The sequence below is a fragment of the Lagopus leucura genome, unplaced genomic scaffold, assembly GCF_019238085.1.
Source record: "Lagopus leucura isolate 7727_CA_CO unplaced genomic scaffold, USGS_WTPT01 Super-Scaffold_100026, whole genome shotgun sequence".
NCBI classification, from domain to species: Eukaryota; Metazoa; Chordata; class Aves; order Galliformes; family Phasianidae; genus Lagopus; species Lagopus leucura.
The window spans coordinates 4,346,423-4,360,468 of NW_024962277.1; the positions used below are offsets into that span (position 1 = coordinate 4,346,423).

The 14,046-nt window shown below is 37.2% G+C and overlaps 1 protein-coding gene across 1 annotated transcript in view; it reads right to left on the reverse strand.

Annotated features, from left to right (window-relative positions):
- CACNA1D (calcium voltage-gated channel subunit alpha1 D) overlaps positions 1–14,046 on the reverse strand; it is a 164,536-nt gene continuing 150,490 nt past the window's right edge. Inside the window, exons 43-50 of the mRNA XM_042880189.1 lie at positions 8,416–8,532; positions 6,612–6,979; positions 6,293–6,319; positions 5,355–5,504; positions 3,522–3,685; positions 2,470–2,591; positions 1,442–1,762; positions 1–436 (exon numbers count right to left, since the gene is read on the reverse strand). Coding sequence (XP_042736123.1) covers positions 143–436; positions 1,442–1,762; positions 2,470–2,591; positions 3,522–3,685; positions 5,355–5,504; positions 6,293–6,319; positions 6,612–6,979; positions 8,416–8,532 — 1,563 coding nt within the window. The 3' untranslated portion in view covers positions 1–142. The remainder of the gene's footprint in view (positions 437–1,441; positions 1,763–2,469; positions 2,592–3,521; positions 3,686–5,354; positions 5,505–6,292; positions 6,320–6,611; positions 6,980–8,415; positions 8,533–14,046) is intronic.

The window sequence follows — 14,046 nt, forward strand, 5'->3', positions numbered from 1 at the left end:
ATAATCTGTTTATTAGTTATGGCTTCCTTGAGGCGTGACGTCACTTGTACAAGACTTGATCGGTTAACCCCAACTAGTGCCTAGCATCTTTGAACTATGAGGCACTTTTTCTGTTATTTAAAATCATTTCCCTTGCTAAATACTATAAGCTTGTAATGCATATCATTTCATCAGCTAAATCTTCTTCATATCGTCCTGGTTCTGGTTCTTCGTCACTGTAGCCAGGACCAAATTCTTGAAGTTCATAATCTTGTCTGCTTAAAATGGGGAACATATCCCCATTGGTCCCATTGCTAATATTTCCATTGAGAAGATTACTTGCCGCACTTTCCATCTCATCGATAGTCATGTCACAAGCATCAGCAATCTCATGTTTTGTAGCTGAAACAAATTTAGGGTCCTTTGCATACCTTCCTAGGCCTTCAGATATAAGTACCTGGCAGATGGAGAGCAGAGAATGAGGTATAAAGCAGAATTATGGAAGAACAGACATATCATAAAAACATTTTTCATTTGTGGAAAATACTAGAAACTCCATGCTAACTCACAAATCAACAATCAAATAGCTTCAAACTACGCTGTATCAGTTATATGGTACTGTAACTGATAATGCAATACATTCAGTTGCTGTTGTTAGAAACTTAGGAGGAGTCTTATAAACACAGAACAGCAGCTACTAAATCCCAGATGAGAAAACTGGGATAAGTTACTGAAACAGAGTTCTAGATACATTCTAGGTATTTTAGAATACATGGAAGAAGGATGCTGAAGTCCCATTTGGAAACAGTGAAATACATTGCTCAACTTGTAGCAGTCAAAGGAAATAATAGATGAAAGCAAGAACAGCAACTGCTATAGTCTGAAATGCAACATGAAAATAGTCTGAATATGCAACATGAATATAGTCTGAAATGAAACATGTTAATATTATTAACACAAAAGAACTTCTAACATTCTTTAGTACATCTGCAAATCAATCCGGTTGTCTTTGTTCACCCTCTCGCCAGTACACAGCTATCATAGAGTTCCTCATCTTTGATCAGATTACTGCAAAAATGGCTGTTTATACATATTAAATAATATAAATAAATAAGTGGAAACAAAGCAGAGAAAACACAGGTAAGCATCATCAGCTCTTGTGAGAGGATATTTCACAATTGATCCTCATTAGGTAGAAAGCTTAAAGTCCATTTTAAACCCTGTCCTTGATGTTCCCAACTTTCCTTCTGCTGATCTCTTCCAGCCTACCTCTCAGCCCTCTGACCCTTTACAACACAGCAACTGAGAAGTTTCCCTATCTTTACTTGAGATCAGTTTCAGTTGAAAGTGAAAATACCGCATTTTCAGAGAGATTGTGTAGACTGAATGATAAGCATTTTGATGTTAACACAAATGCTAAGCAGACACTCTTGATGACTTTAGAAGTTTCTGTAATACTTACCGCTTCTACCAAACTGTCTGCACTCCTCTGTTTGTCACTGTGTTTATGCCTAAAGTCATTAGGTACTGTTAAATTGGCTGGTGTAAATGTTCGGTAGGAGATATCAGGGTCGTCTGTGTACCAAGAGCTCCTGTGCAAGGAAGGCAGGCTACCATTCATATGTTCTGTAGATTCAGCCCTGTCAACTTGGATTAGAGGTGTGTAATATGGGGTACGGTCCCTGTTGGGAGGGGTTGCAGGTGGGGTAGCCCATGAACGTGTGGAACGACTTGGTGAATGTTTATGAGCTTTACTGGAATCCAGACCTGCAACAGCCATGACCTGGAATGGGGAAGAATTTTCAAAGTTAGTGATTTCAGACACTCTGAGTCACACTCAATTCCGATTTCAGCAGTTAGCTCCAACCAAATCTTTTGGCAGATGCTATGCAAAGTTAATATTTTCTGCTGCTTAGAGTCAAGCAAAGGAGGAACAGAACTGAGATTAGTAAATAGCATAAAAATGTATTTTTTTATTGTAGCTAGGTTATGTACCTTGCTTTCTTTGGCCTGTGAGGAAGAGGGCCCTATTTATCATTCAGAATTGTTTAAAAATCTCTGGCTGGGGCTGCAGCAGGGGATAGGAGATTTGTGCCCCATATATGTTTGCTCATATGAAACTAAACTATTCTACTACTCAATATGAAGTAATTAAAAACATTAAAAAGCAGTTAACAAGACCACATGACACAAGTCCTAGTTTAGATCATCTAAGTAGACATATATAGTGTGTAACCAGGAAACAGTAACCTGATTCAGAAAAATTAAATTCAGCTACAGGACAGAATATGGATTTATTTATATTCACCATATACTGCCCATGCTTATTAAAAGATCTGAATTATTCAGTAGTATCCTCATGCACTAGAAATGACCACCTAGTACTTTATGCATAATCCTATAGTACTGTTTCAAGCAAAAATGAAAGTCTAAGGTATGATATGGAAAATAAAAAGATGTAATTCATTATTAGTTAAGTCCTGGATTTACCTGCTGCTGCATTAAGTGAAGTGGTAAAGCTGTGCGATGGTGGAAATTTGGAGAGAGTGGAATATCATCCTGACTACTCTGTCGGCGGAGGCATTCAAAATTAAAGGAAGATCGTCTATTTGCTATGGAGAAAGCATAATTGATTAGGAAAATGAAACAGTTTTCCTTGAAGTGTGTTGTTTCCAGAATTCCACTGTGCAACAACTATCACACACAAAAAAATATCCTACTGATAAGAAAAAGAGTTTGCTAACAGAAGAAAGCAGTTATAATAAATAGATTAATCACACGAGCAAATACAGTCCTAGGCAGAAATATGAGCAGCAGAATGCGATGCAGTCATGTTTATGAAAGAAACGTTTTCCAGTTCTGCAGATTGGTTTCTATACTTAACTTCAGAGTTTCGCTGTACAGTGCTGTGAATAACAAAAAATAAGAGTTTATTCTTTCTTCTCCATACTTCTAAATTCTTCATTCTAATGAGTCAGACTTCCAAAGGAAATACCAAATCCCTAGTTTATAAATAAAAAACCCTCAACCCCTCACCATTAAGCTTGCTCTTGGCTCTGTTTTCCCTGCAAATCACTGAATTTCAGTCTCTAGTGTTTACTAAAACAGCAGGAGTTACATGGAAGTAATCTCAGTGTCATTAAGAAGTGTGGCTGTTAAGGGGAAGGGAGGTGCCAGCAGATGAGACAACAGCAATGCTGCACCATCTGTGGGTTCGAATAAGGAAAGCCCAGACTGAACCCATCTGATGACTGTTTCAAAGATAACTAAAGCTGCATTCTACCTTCATTTACGAGTTCAATTAAATCAGCAATTACAGTGATTGGTTTCATACTATTGCCTCAGTGAGGCAAGGGATATTTGACTGATTTGTATGTTAGGATCTGTAGGTATTGAGCAACTCTCAGAAATCTACTGGCAATATTCATCATGAGATGTCAAGATTGAAATCCAAGTTACAAATAAGCTTTTTAAACTGGAAAATATTTTTATGAATTTAAATCATTCTGGGCTTGCAAACGCATTGTTCTTAATGTACGTACATGCTGGTGTTGGAGGTAGCAGCCGTCTCCTAGGAGATCTTTTCGTATCATAACAGGTCTGTGAATCATCTTCCTCAAAAAACCCATGTGGGTGATGGTAACCTTTTGGTCTTTCAAAATCTGAGTCATGACAGTGATGTCTACAGTGGTAATCATATACATGCCTGAATTCAAGTACAGTAAAGAAAAGATTATTTCAGAGTTTCCGTATGTTGAGCTGTTTAGATTTCTAGAAGATACCAAACAAAACCAGGTATAACTACATTTTATAATTATATGACTTAATTTTAAAATCTATGGTGTGTGTACAAACAGATGGAGGTAGCATACATTTTTCTACTAGTATAATTACACAACATGTTGTCATGAAATGTTTATCAAAGTATATCTGCAATGAAGTTATTCCTACCAATACAGGCTAAACTGAATGTTCCTTAAAAAACAACTCTACAAACAAAATTCTGTTCTTCTCCTGTCCTTTTTTTTGAACCCAGGCGGTAGAGCACAGAAATTCAGAAAACAGAATTCAGCCTTTCACACTCCTGAAACTCCTGAAGTCAAAAATCAAATAGTACAAGGTTATTATTTGGCTGTAATTATCATAGAAAAAATGAGTGTCCTGAGAATTGTGTGAACCTCAGCTTTCATGCAAATCTTAGCTTTCAATCAATCCAACACGATCAGTGCCAATCTTGTTAAAATTCATATGGCAAATAAAGATAGCATACAAGGAGAATAAAGCATGTGTGGTGCTAGTGCATGTTGGTTTATGGAAATAAATTCTTCTATTTTGGGGCAGTATTTCAACATTAAAAAATACATTAATAGAAGTGGAGAATATTGTTGAGAATTTGTTGAAGCAAATTCAGCACAAGAGAAGCTGTTTTAAGGAAGATAACCAGGCAACAAACTACTCAAGATTTTTTAAACCCAAATGTGGAGTTTGGATCTGACGTTGCTGAAGCAATGTCACAGTGGTGTTTGTCAAGCCAAACTAACTTGGGAAGCACAGTTCTAAAGTTAGAAAAACCTACAGTGGTCCATTCCTGAAGAAGTCAAGGTAAAGAAAATTGCAGCAAAGAAGTTAAAATTATCAAAAGAAAATCAAGGCTTTATTTGCTTAAGTCTAAAATTAAGATTTGAATGCCAAGTTGAAAATAAGAACAACGAAACTCTACTTGACAGAAATGCTACGATTAACCAAGCTACCTCTCTGGGTTTGGGCCAGAAAAAGCATAATTGAGTCAGAAAATTGAGAGGAATTGGGTTATAAAGCTAACCCTGCACAGAGCCTCAGATGAATACAAGTTTCCATATTGTTCAGTAATACAAATATGAAGAAATGCCAACGTGCTGACTGAAATGCCATCTATGATGTTTCCATAAGGAGTATGAAAAAAACATAAAAACCATCTGTTCCCAGCACATAAAGGCCAGGACAACCGTGAGAGTGTTAAGTGTGTGTTTTAACAAGACAGAAAATGATGCCAAGATTAGGATGATTAATGAAGTAATATAATGAGAATTTTCAAAAGAAGGATACCCAATTCTATATTAGTTGAGTTAATACCAGCACTAGTTTATACTCAGGTCAAATGAACTTTTCTGCTTTGCTTTAAATTTGGTAAAAAACTTCTGCTGGATTCAGCATTTGATGACAAACACAAAGATCCTTGGTACACCAACTCTTCTTGTCCATCACTTCATTAATCAGTGGTTGTGAAGAATTAAATTTATTAGAGGATTTTCAGTGCAAGTGCACTCGGTGAAGCCTACGTGGATTAGTACATCAATTACTGAAGTCCCTTCCTCAGGTTAAACAAACACACTCACCTGCTTCCTGACAACATGCTGTCTTCCTCATAGTATTCTTCTCCACTATAATAATCCTGCTCTCCCAAATAATGATCATCATTGCAATAGTCTCGAATGTCACGTTCTTCACGGCAAATAGTTGGTCGACGGCCATCACCAGAGTCAGACCTGTAAGCAGCAAGCAAACACTTGGGACTGATTAAGGTACTTTCAAGAAAAAAAGACAAGCACTGACAACTCTTGTGGGCAGAGTGTGACTTTAAGTATGTTCTGAGGAAGTACAGCCCAGAAGTATTGATCTGATACAAATGTGAAAAGATCGGGGGAATGCATATTTGGGATACAAATATGAAAATGTGCAGATGCCCCACAAAGCCAAAGACATTTTTACAAAGACATTTTTACAAAATATAAATTCAGGATATTTGGTAGAATAAACCTCTCTCAAATGTCTCAAGTTTATGAAATAGCTAAAAAAATTAAAGAGAACCCACTGATGTCATCCAGGAAAAACTGAAACTGGGTGTGTACATCTGGACACCTCAAGCTACCACAGAGTGTACACTTAGCAATGAATTTCATGTAACACCATATCCAATTTTTAAATCTTGCCTTTGGAAATATTCCAACATAAAAGCAAGAGAAGTGTAGTGCCCCTTCAAATGCAATCTCAAACAACAATATTCACAGAAGCTATCATCATTATCTTTCCAGCCTATGCAATTCAATTTTAAACGAGGATTACCATCAAGTGTGATCTTTGCCTGTTGAAAACAGCACGAACCTGCCTGGACATATTTAACCAGAAGAATAGAAGAATACTCTCTCAAAATTAGCAGTAGAAAATGTATCTCAGAAGTACTCCCTTTTTTTTTTTTTTCCTCAGCATATGCATTCTTAGATGGTTAATTTTTAAAACTGGGAACTACTTTGTAAACATAAAAAAGTGAACTCACCTAATATATGTTTCGTAGTAGCGGGTTCTATCCAGGTAAGCCATGAAATTATGGAGAAAGATATTTTATAATCACCAGTGAATTTCTCAAAACTGTGTGATTACAATGCCTGTAAAGTAACTTCTATTTTAAGAAAATGACTATTTTCAAACCTTATTAAAATTATAAACTTTTCCCATATCTTACAGCCATACTTTAAGTTCATAAATCAATAAGGAACCGAAATGAAGCTAAATATAACAAATTAGTTTCACATGGCACAAGTTTTCTTACTAAACATTCAAAATTCCTTTAAAAGCAAATACGTGTGTACATTTACCTCCTACTGCTTGGCCTTCTACGCTTCTCACGGTCAGCTTTAGAGTATGAATGGTAACCATTTTCAGATCTATGCTCATGACTTCCAAAATTAGCGTGTTTCCCATGAACAACTTTGGATACATTGGCATTATTGAGATTGGCATTTGTTGAGTTTGGAACTTGTTTTCCTACTGAGTTGTGATTATGATGATTGTGGTACACAGAATTTCCTGTCTGAGGATATACATTTTTCTCAGGATCGCTTGCAGATGGAAATGAAGGCCGCTGCACATGTAAGGGACGGTGCGTGGTGTTGATCTGCTGAAACGAATCTCGTCTGTCACTGCTAATGTGGTTTATATGGTTGCCAAAGAGGGCACCATTCCTCTGTTTTAGGAGAAGAGAAAGAAAAAAGAAAATCAGATACCTTAGTAGAACATATTTTTGACTGATGATCATTTACTTTTTTCCTACACGCGTACAAAGTAACAATTCAAATACACTGTGAATTTTCTTTCTAATTTCATGATGCCTCACATGGCATCTCCTGAAGTGACAGAGATGTGATTGTGACAATGACAATATTTGGATTTCAAAGTCAAATCTACATTATGCAGTGAACGGTATTCTTTTTCCATACACCTGTGACTTCTGGCTTTCTCCATGTTTCATTATACAGGAGAAACCCAGATTCCCATACACGAAGAACATGCACCAAATTCCTCAGAAACGGACATGTCTGTGTAACTCTCAAGAACGTTTTGGTGGAATTCTCCTATTCTCATGGAGCACTGGTTTGCAGCAGGCGTCACTCAGACAGGATGGAGTGCCATGCAACAGCTTGCAAGCATATCTCAAGTAGACAGCATTAAGCTTCAGTGGTTCCGTTCTTCCTTCTTGCAGAGGTACAAGAAAGAGTAATAACTCTTTATCAGCCCTGAGAGTGTAATGGATGGTGAGAAAGAGAATGAAGTGAAAAATTATGACTATGTCATGCAACTCTCTTTCACATCTAACCCAGATTATGTAGCCTCCCTGTCTAGCCAGGTGTGGGTCCTGGATGACAGCAGTCTGTCTTGAAGCTCAATCTAGAGAAGACAGGACGTTATGATGATTGGCAGAGAAACACATCCACTGCTGGTCACTGTAGCACTGTCCCCAGTGCCACATCCTCTTCTTTGGTGAAGGACAAAAGCAAACTATGGGGTTTACGACCATTTCTGCAGAAGATCACCTTTGCATCTACTTCTTAATTAAGCTTTCTTGCTGGCTAACAATGGTGTGCAGATAGCTCCTGAAATTAATCTTTTTCCCAGATTGATTTTTGTTGATATCCCTCACAGGAAACTGAGACTGGCCTTTATCTTTAGTTAACTACAGTGTAACTCTAGTTTTGTTGTTTTTTTTTTATACATGCACCTCTGCATCTGCTGAGGCTTGTCTGCCTAGAATTTCATCTCTTCCACCAAAGCAGAAATTAAGGTATGTCCAGTTTCCTTAACACTATCACAATTTGGCTTTGCAGGCGCTGTGCAAAGCTCCTATCTTTCTTAGAATCTGCTTAAGAATAAGTAAGAATTAACAGGAAGGAATTAGGGGTGGGAGAATCACCCAACAGGAACTGCTTCCTAAGATTATGATGAGATGCAGGTGTCCTGGTAATACCACTTTTCCAGATATAAATGCAATATACTGATGTTCATTAAATATTTACGTTTTGCTGACTTGAGGTTTTTATTATTCTTCCACATTCAGGGATAAGCTCATTCTATAAAACTCATATTACATAACAAAAAAATCACAGAGCTGTGTTCTGACATTACTTTATACACTTCTTCCTCCTCGTCTGGATTGTTTTCCTCTGGTTCATCATCTTGCAAGTCACAGGATATAGCTCGGCGTATTTCAGGGCCGATATCATGAAGTGTCCTTAGTCCTGCCTAAATTAAGGACAATATCATAATATATTAGGAATGCAAATTCTTCAGTTACTTTTAAAAACAGTCATCAAGTTTTTGTATCCTGGTAGTTGTAGAAGATGCATTCTCCTATATACCTCTTTAATATTATAAATAAAAGGCCTGTAGTCAACTACAATCCAATCCTGTTGAGGTGATCACTTATTAGCAGAGTAGGTGCTGACTAAAAGACCACTGATGTTTATGGAACCCTACATCATCTTATAATAAAGCAATAAGCAATCGACAAGAACTATAATAGCGTATTTCAATGGGATGTATGTTTAATGTCAAAAACATGTTTGCAGCCTGTGTTCACACAGGAAACATGAGGAGATCTTTGCTATAGCAGCAGCAGTTTTAGCAGAGCTCAAATGGTAAAGAAAGCAGTGAAATAATTGCAGCCCATCTGCATTGCACTGTGATACACAGAAATCTGTTTTAAAGCTTTAGTTTAAGACAGAAAGCCACCTAGCTCCAGCAGCTGGGAGCTCAGCACGTACTCATTCAAATTCTTTCTCCAGTCTGCTATCACGAGCAACTTGTAGCAGGAGGTCTCTGCTGGGACTGCCAATGAGAGACTTACACTTGGCACAATTGTTGCTCACTATTAAAAGCCTATTTCATCATTTAGCTGTGTATTTTTGATACGGATACGTATCAAACGCATGTTATTTGCATGGGGAATGGGCATGAAGATGTGCATTATTCCCAAGGGGAATAATGTGGCATGAAAATGCATGGGGAGTTTTGCATGCTTCATTGCTGCAGACAGAACTGAAGGACCGTGGAGGACACCACGCGTGGCTCAGTCCCACTCACGCGACCCCGGCAGCACGCTGCAGCCAGGCTTCAGCTCCGAAAGGAAAGAGCTTGCTGGCTGGGGAGCAAAATGGTGTTTGGGCAGTGTGGGCAATCAGAACCTGAAAAGGGATCAAGCAAAAAGCTTCATATCTGACATTACCATACACTCTTCTTCAGTTCTAGTTTCAGTATCTCACTTCCTGAAATAGGTGCTCACATTACCTACCTGAATTTGGCAATTACATTCTCTTTCTCAAGGGTGAACTTTGAGAGATAAGATATAATTGAACTAAACCTAAAATCACTTACTGGAGAATTAATATACAATGTACTTTTTGTGAATACATTCTCCTACTTCTTATGCTAACTGCACAGCCAAGCTTAGCAAGTTTGCTAATGTCATAATTGTGTAAGGTGCTAAAAGGAAGTAAGATTAACATTCCCAGGTACAGATTTCAAGGCAGACCAAAGGCTTTACTATTTTGGTTACTCAGTCATTAGTAATATCATCATTTGCATTTCCAAATCACTGCCATTTTAAAATAAACTGTAGGATAAACAGAATACCATGTCAGAAATCCTAAAGAAAACAAGCATGTGGAAGAATAGGTGAATAGACCTACGCTACAGCATCTCCACTGAGCCCATCCTCTTGCACTGAGGCTGAGCTCTGCTCTACAGCTGCACAAGAAGTCCAGGCTTTCACTCAAACCCAGTCTCCCTTCTAGCTGTGCCTCTCTGTGAACACAACACTCTTAGACAGCAGCATTATAAATTTTAACTCTGGCAAAAACTCCCAGCTTATATCCCTGTCAGACAAACAGTGACAACTTCCCATAAATGTATGCCTGAATGCTGAGAAAAGGCATATGTTTGTCAGCAACATATTCAGTAGTCACGTAATTTCAATTACACGTCCCACTTCCTTCTGGTTTATTTCTTGGAGAATTATTCCCTTTTAAAGAAGGCTAAATAAAGGCAGGCAGCTTTTATCATCTCATTTCTCTTCAGCATCACTAATTTGCCTGTGACATATCTTTTGCAGTGACATAACCAATAGTAAAAGAGTAAAACCTGGATCACTGTACATAAACATGTATCTGCTGGTTAAGCTAAAATAATCAGCTTTCTCCTCTGACATTCAGTACCAAAGCCATAGGTTCTGCAAGCAATACTTGTTTGCAGAATTAAAACGTTCCTCAGCTTATTTGCACTAACAGATTCATCTACAATTTTGCCAACTCTGTCATTCAAACGACCACTCCCGTGTATTGCCCTATTTTAAGCAGAGTACAACAAAGTATTCCAAGCAATCTAAGAACAATTTTTGTGCCAGGAGAGTTCTGCATCATGAGACAAATTCCCATGCTGCACTCTTGCTGATAAGAAGACCATACTTTGAGACATGAGCCAACCAACTACTGCTGAAGTTGGACTGATGCAAAAATACTTATCTGGCAGTAGGAATATTGCTCCTCTAAACCACTTCAAAAGTCTTCTGCAGAGACCACAAGGGAAGTATGTACTGATAAAACATTTTGTTTTTACCTACAAGTACGTTTTTAGTGGATACTTTTTTTTTTTTTTTTTTTTTTTTGCATATGGAAGTCAATATTTATGTACATTTACCCTGCAGCTTTCAGCAAACTTTGTCTTCAAAGACATTAGAAGATTGAAAGATCTATAACAGAGCAGATAAAACACATGCAAGTGATGTTCAGCCACTAGTTGTAAAGGGATAACAATCAAAACTGCACACTAAATTATTCATGCTGCTCTGTAAGAAAGCAGCTGTTGTTTCTACTCAGGTTTGTTGATTTTTCTTTGAAGTGGAGGAAGAAAAGAGATGCACGCTACTGTGTTTGACTGCATCTAGTTCTATTCTAAAGACTTCACAAGACATTTGCAAAAGTGCTTTTCTTATTCAGACATTTTCTCTGCAAAATTTAATTTCTGATGCCTTTGTTGCCTAATTTGTGTGGGAAAGCAAACTGGTGACACACAGTGCTCTGAGCAACATAATTACATAATAAAGCCAAGCATAGCTTTAAATAGACTTTCTTCTAAATATACCAGATGCCTTGAAATTAACACAACAATTCTGTGCAGCTGTGCTTTATGAGACAATAACACCTGCAATTCTTTCAAGATGCTATGAAGCACAAAGCACTCAGCACTAATACACTGTGTGCTAGACCACGTCTCAAGAGACCATTAATGATGCCTCTGTCTGTGGCACAGCGCTGAGATGACATGTGTGCTTTTAAATGCAGAAGTAACAGAACTGTAGGAGTCTCTCAGTGGGAAAAAATGTCCTGTGACTGATAACTATACCTGTGAATTAGTCATTCAGAGGGAGTGCACTTTAAAACTACCTGAAAAGCACCATGCAACAAAACACAGAAGTGTTTAAAAGTCAAGTTAAACATGGAAACATAAAAAAGTTAAATATTTCAAAAAGATGAACTACTAGCACATAGTTTTAAGATCAATTTTCTACATTTTAGATCTTCTTTTTACACTAAGAAGATTTTGTATGATGAAAGAGCCCAAAGTCAGAACTTTTAGAAAAGCATGTCAATGTTCATAAACATTGGAACAACCAAAAAAGGATTTTCCCTATAAAGTGAACCAAGTGCAAATCTGTCTTGAAGTATGAAGCAGCCTACGCATAAAGGTGTTTAAGCTTACATTAAGATGAGGAAATGTAACAGTTTGAATAAGAATCACTATCACCACAGTATTTCTTATAAAATAAACAGTGCTCCATAGTTGAGGCATTTTGCAGTGATATCAGGAAATGGAAGTGATGCTTATAAGCTCTGCTTCATAGATTATAGAAAAATGATGGATAGTTACATATATTGCTATATAAACTCACTGGATCTGAAATAAAGCACAAACATGAATTCTTAACTCTTATGTCTTAAGAATTTCATAGTGCTGAAAGCATGTGACTATGAAACTCTTCAGAAAACCATTTTACTTTCAGAAAATGAACATGTTTTTACTACCTGCTTGTTTTACAGAGGAGAAAACAACAAACAAAAAATCCAAACACCACAGCTGCACTGATACAACATTAGAATAAGGTTAAATTAATATGAACAGAATAAAAATCCCCAACTCCTGAAGTAAGAAAGCAAGCATGCAGAACAGCTGAATAGACCTACACTATAGCAGTGAACATAAGAAACATAGTAGCCCAGTCTTGATTTCCCAGTGTTACTCATCTCCATCGAGTCCATCCTCCAGTGCTGAGGCTGAGCTCTGCTCTACAACCACACGAAGGCTCTGGGCTTTTGCTCAAACCCAGACTCCCTTCTAGCTAAGCCTGCTGTGAATGCAACATCAACGCAGCAGACAATTAAATTGAACTTGAGCAAAACTCGTTAACCCCTCAGCTGATGCTTACTAGAGGGCTTTTTTCTCCCAAGCTAATTGTTGATATTAGTTTAAAAAGAAATCATGAGAAAAAGTGTAGTTAGATAACCTGAAGTATGTTCCCCAAACCAAGTTCTGCTCAATAGATAAGTGTTTTGTTTATTTGTGATACGAAGAGAAATTTTTATTTGTACCTCCTAACAAAGAGAGTTATGTGTAAATAAATGTAACATCTAGATGAAAATATTACATAGGTTAGGCTAAAATTAATTCATCATTTGCTCTGCACAGTAGATGAGAGTAATTAAACTTGTTCATGCTTCACTGAACATTTATCTATACTGGCAACGTGATTTGTTTGGCTCGATACACATTTCCATCACCACAGAAAGCCATCTCTTTAACTACTGCCACAGAAGTAAGACCAGAGCAAAGTTAGATTCCTTCTTAATGCATAAATATCAGTCAACAGGAAAAGAAAGGCACTGTGAGCAATCCAACCCTAAGGAATTTTGTGACTCATGCCCTTGGAGTGTACTTAATGCAACAGAAATGTTAGTAGATAGCTAACAGGAATTACTGCTTATCATTTCAAAACTAGTTGCTTTTCTTCTCTTCATAAGGCCCAGTAACAGAAATAAAGTCCTAATCCAATAAAAATAATGCAGTGTATGACGTCTGGAATTATTTGAGGACAGCCTCCCATTTTTCTGTTTCAAAGTTTATAACACAAAGGGTATACCCAGATAGAATCTTTCAAATCATAACCTCCAGATCACTTATACTCAATGGACAGCTTGCTGCAGGCTTCCTGAGAGAGAAGGTCAAAGAGCACTGTCTACAGTCCTGGTTTCCATCTGATAGCTTGTTTTAAGAGACAGGCAGAAGTACATGGCATTAATAAAGTACGCTGACATTAATTCTATAGAAAGTTAAGTTCCAAACACTGAAACTGCTGATAGGAAGTAATCTCACCAGTAATCATGAGTGGGGAAAAAAAATTAAAAATAAAAGAATAGTGAGAATTAGGAAGCAAAACAACAGCATACAAAAATTTCTTTACTATAACATCTGTCAGGATGTTTTCTGAGAACTGGCTTACAATGTGGTAGAAACACAAGAAATAAAAGACAAGTAAAACAAATAATGGAAATGGTAGCTTAGAACTTCATTTATCTGGTATTTACATCAACTCTATTGGTTGAGGAATCTTATAACTGTTGCTACCATTTGAGTAATCCACAGAGAATAAAGTACTGCACTTACCTTGTTACAGACAGAAAAGCTGGATTATGTTTTACTTTTCTG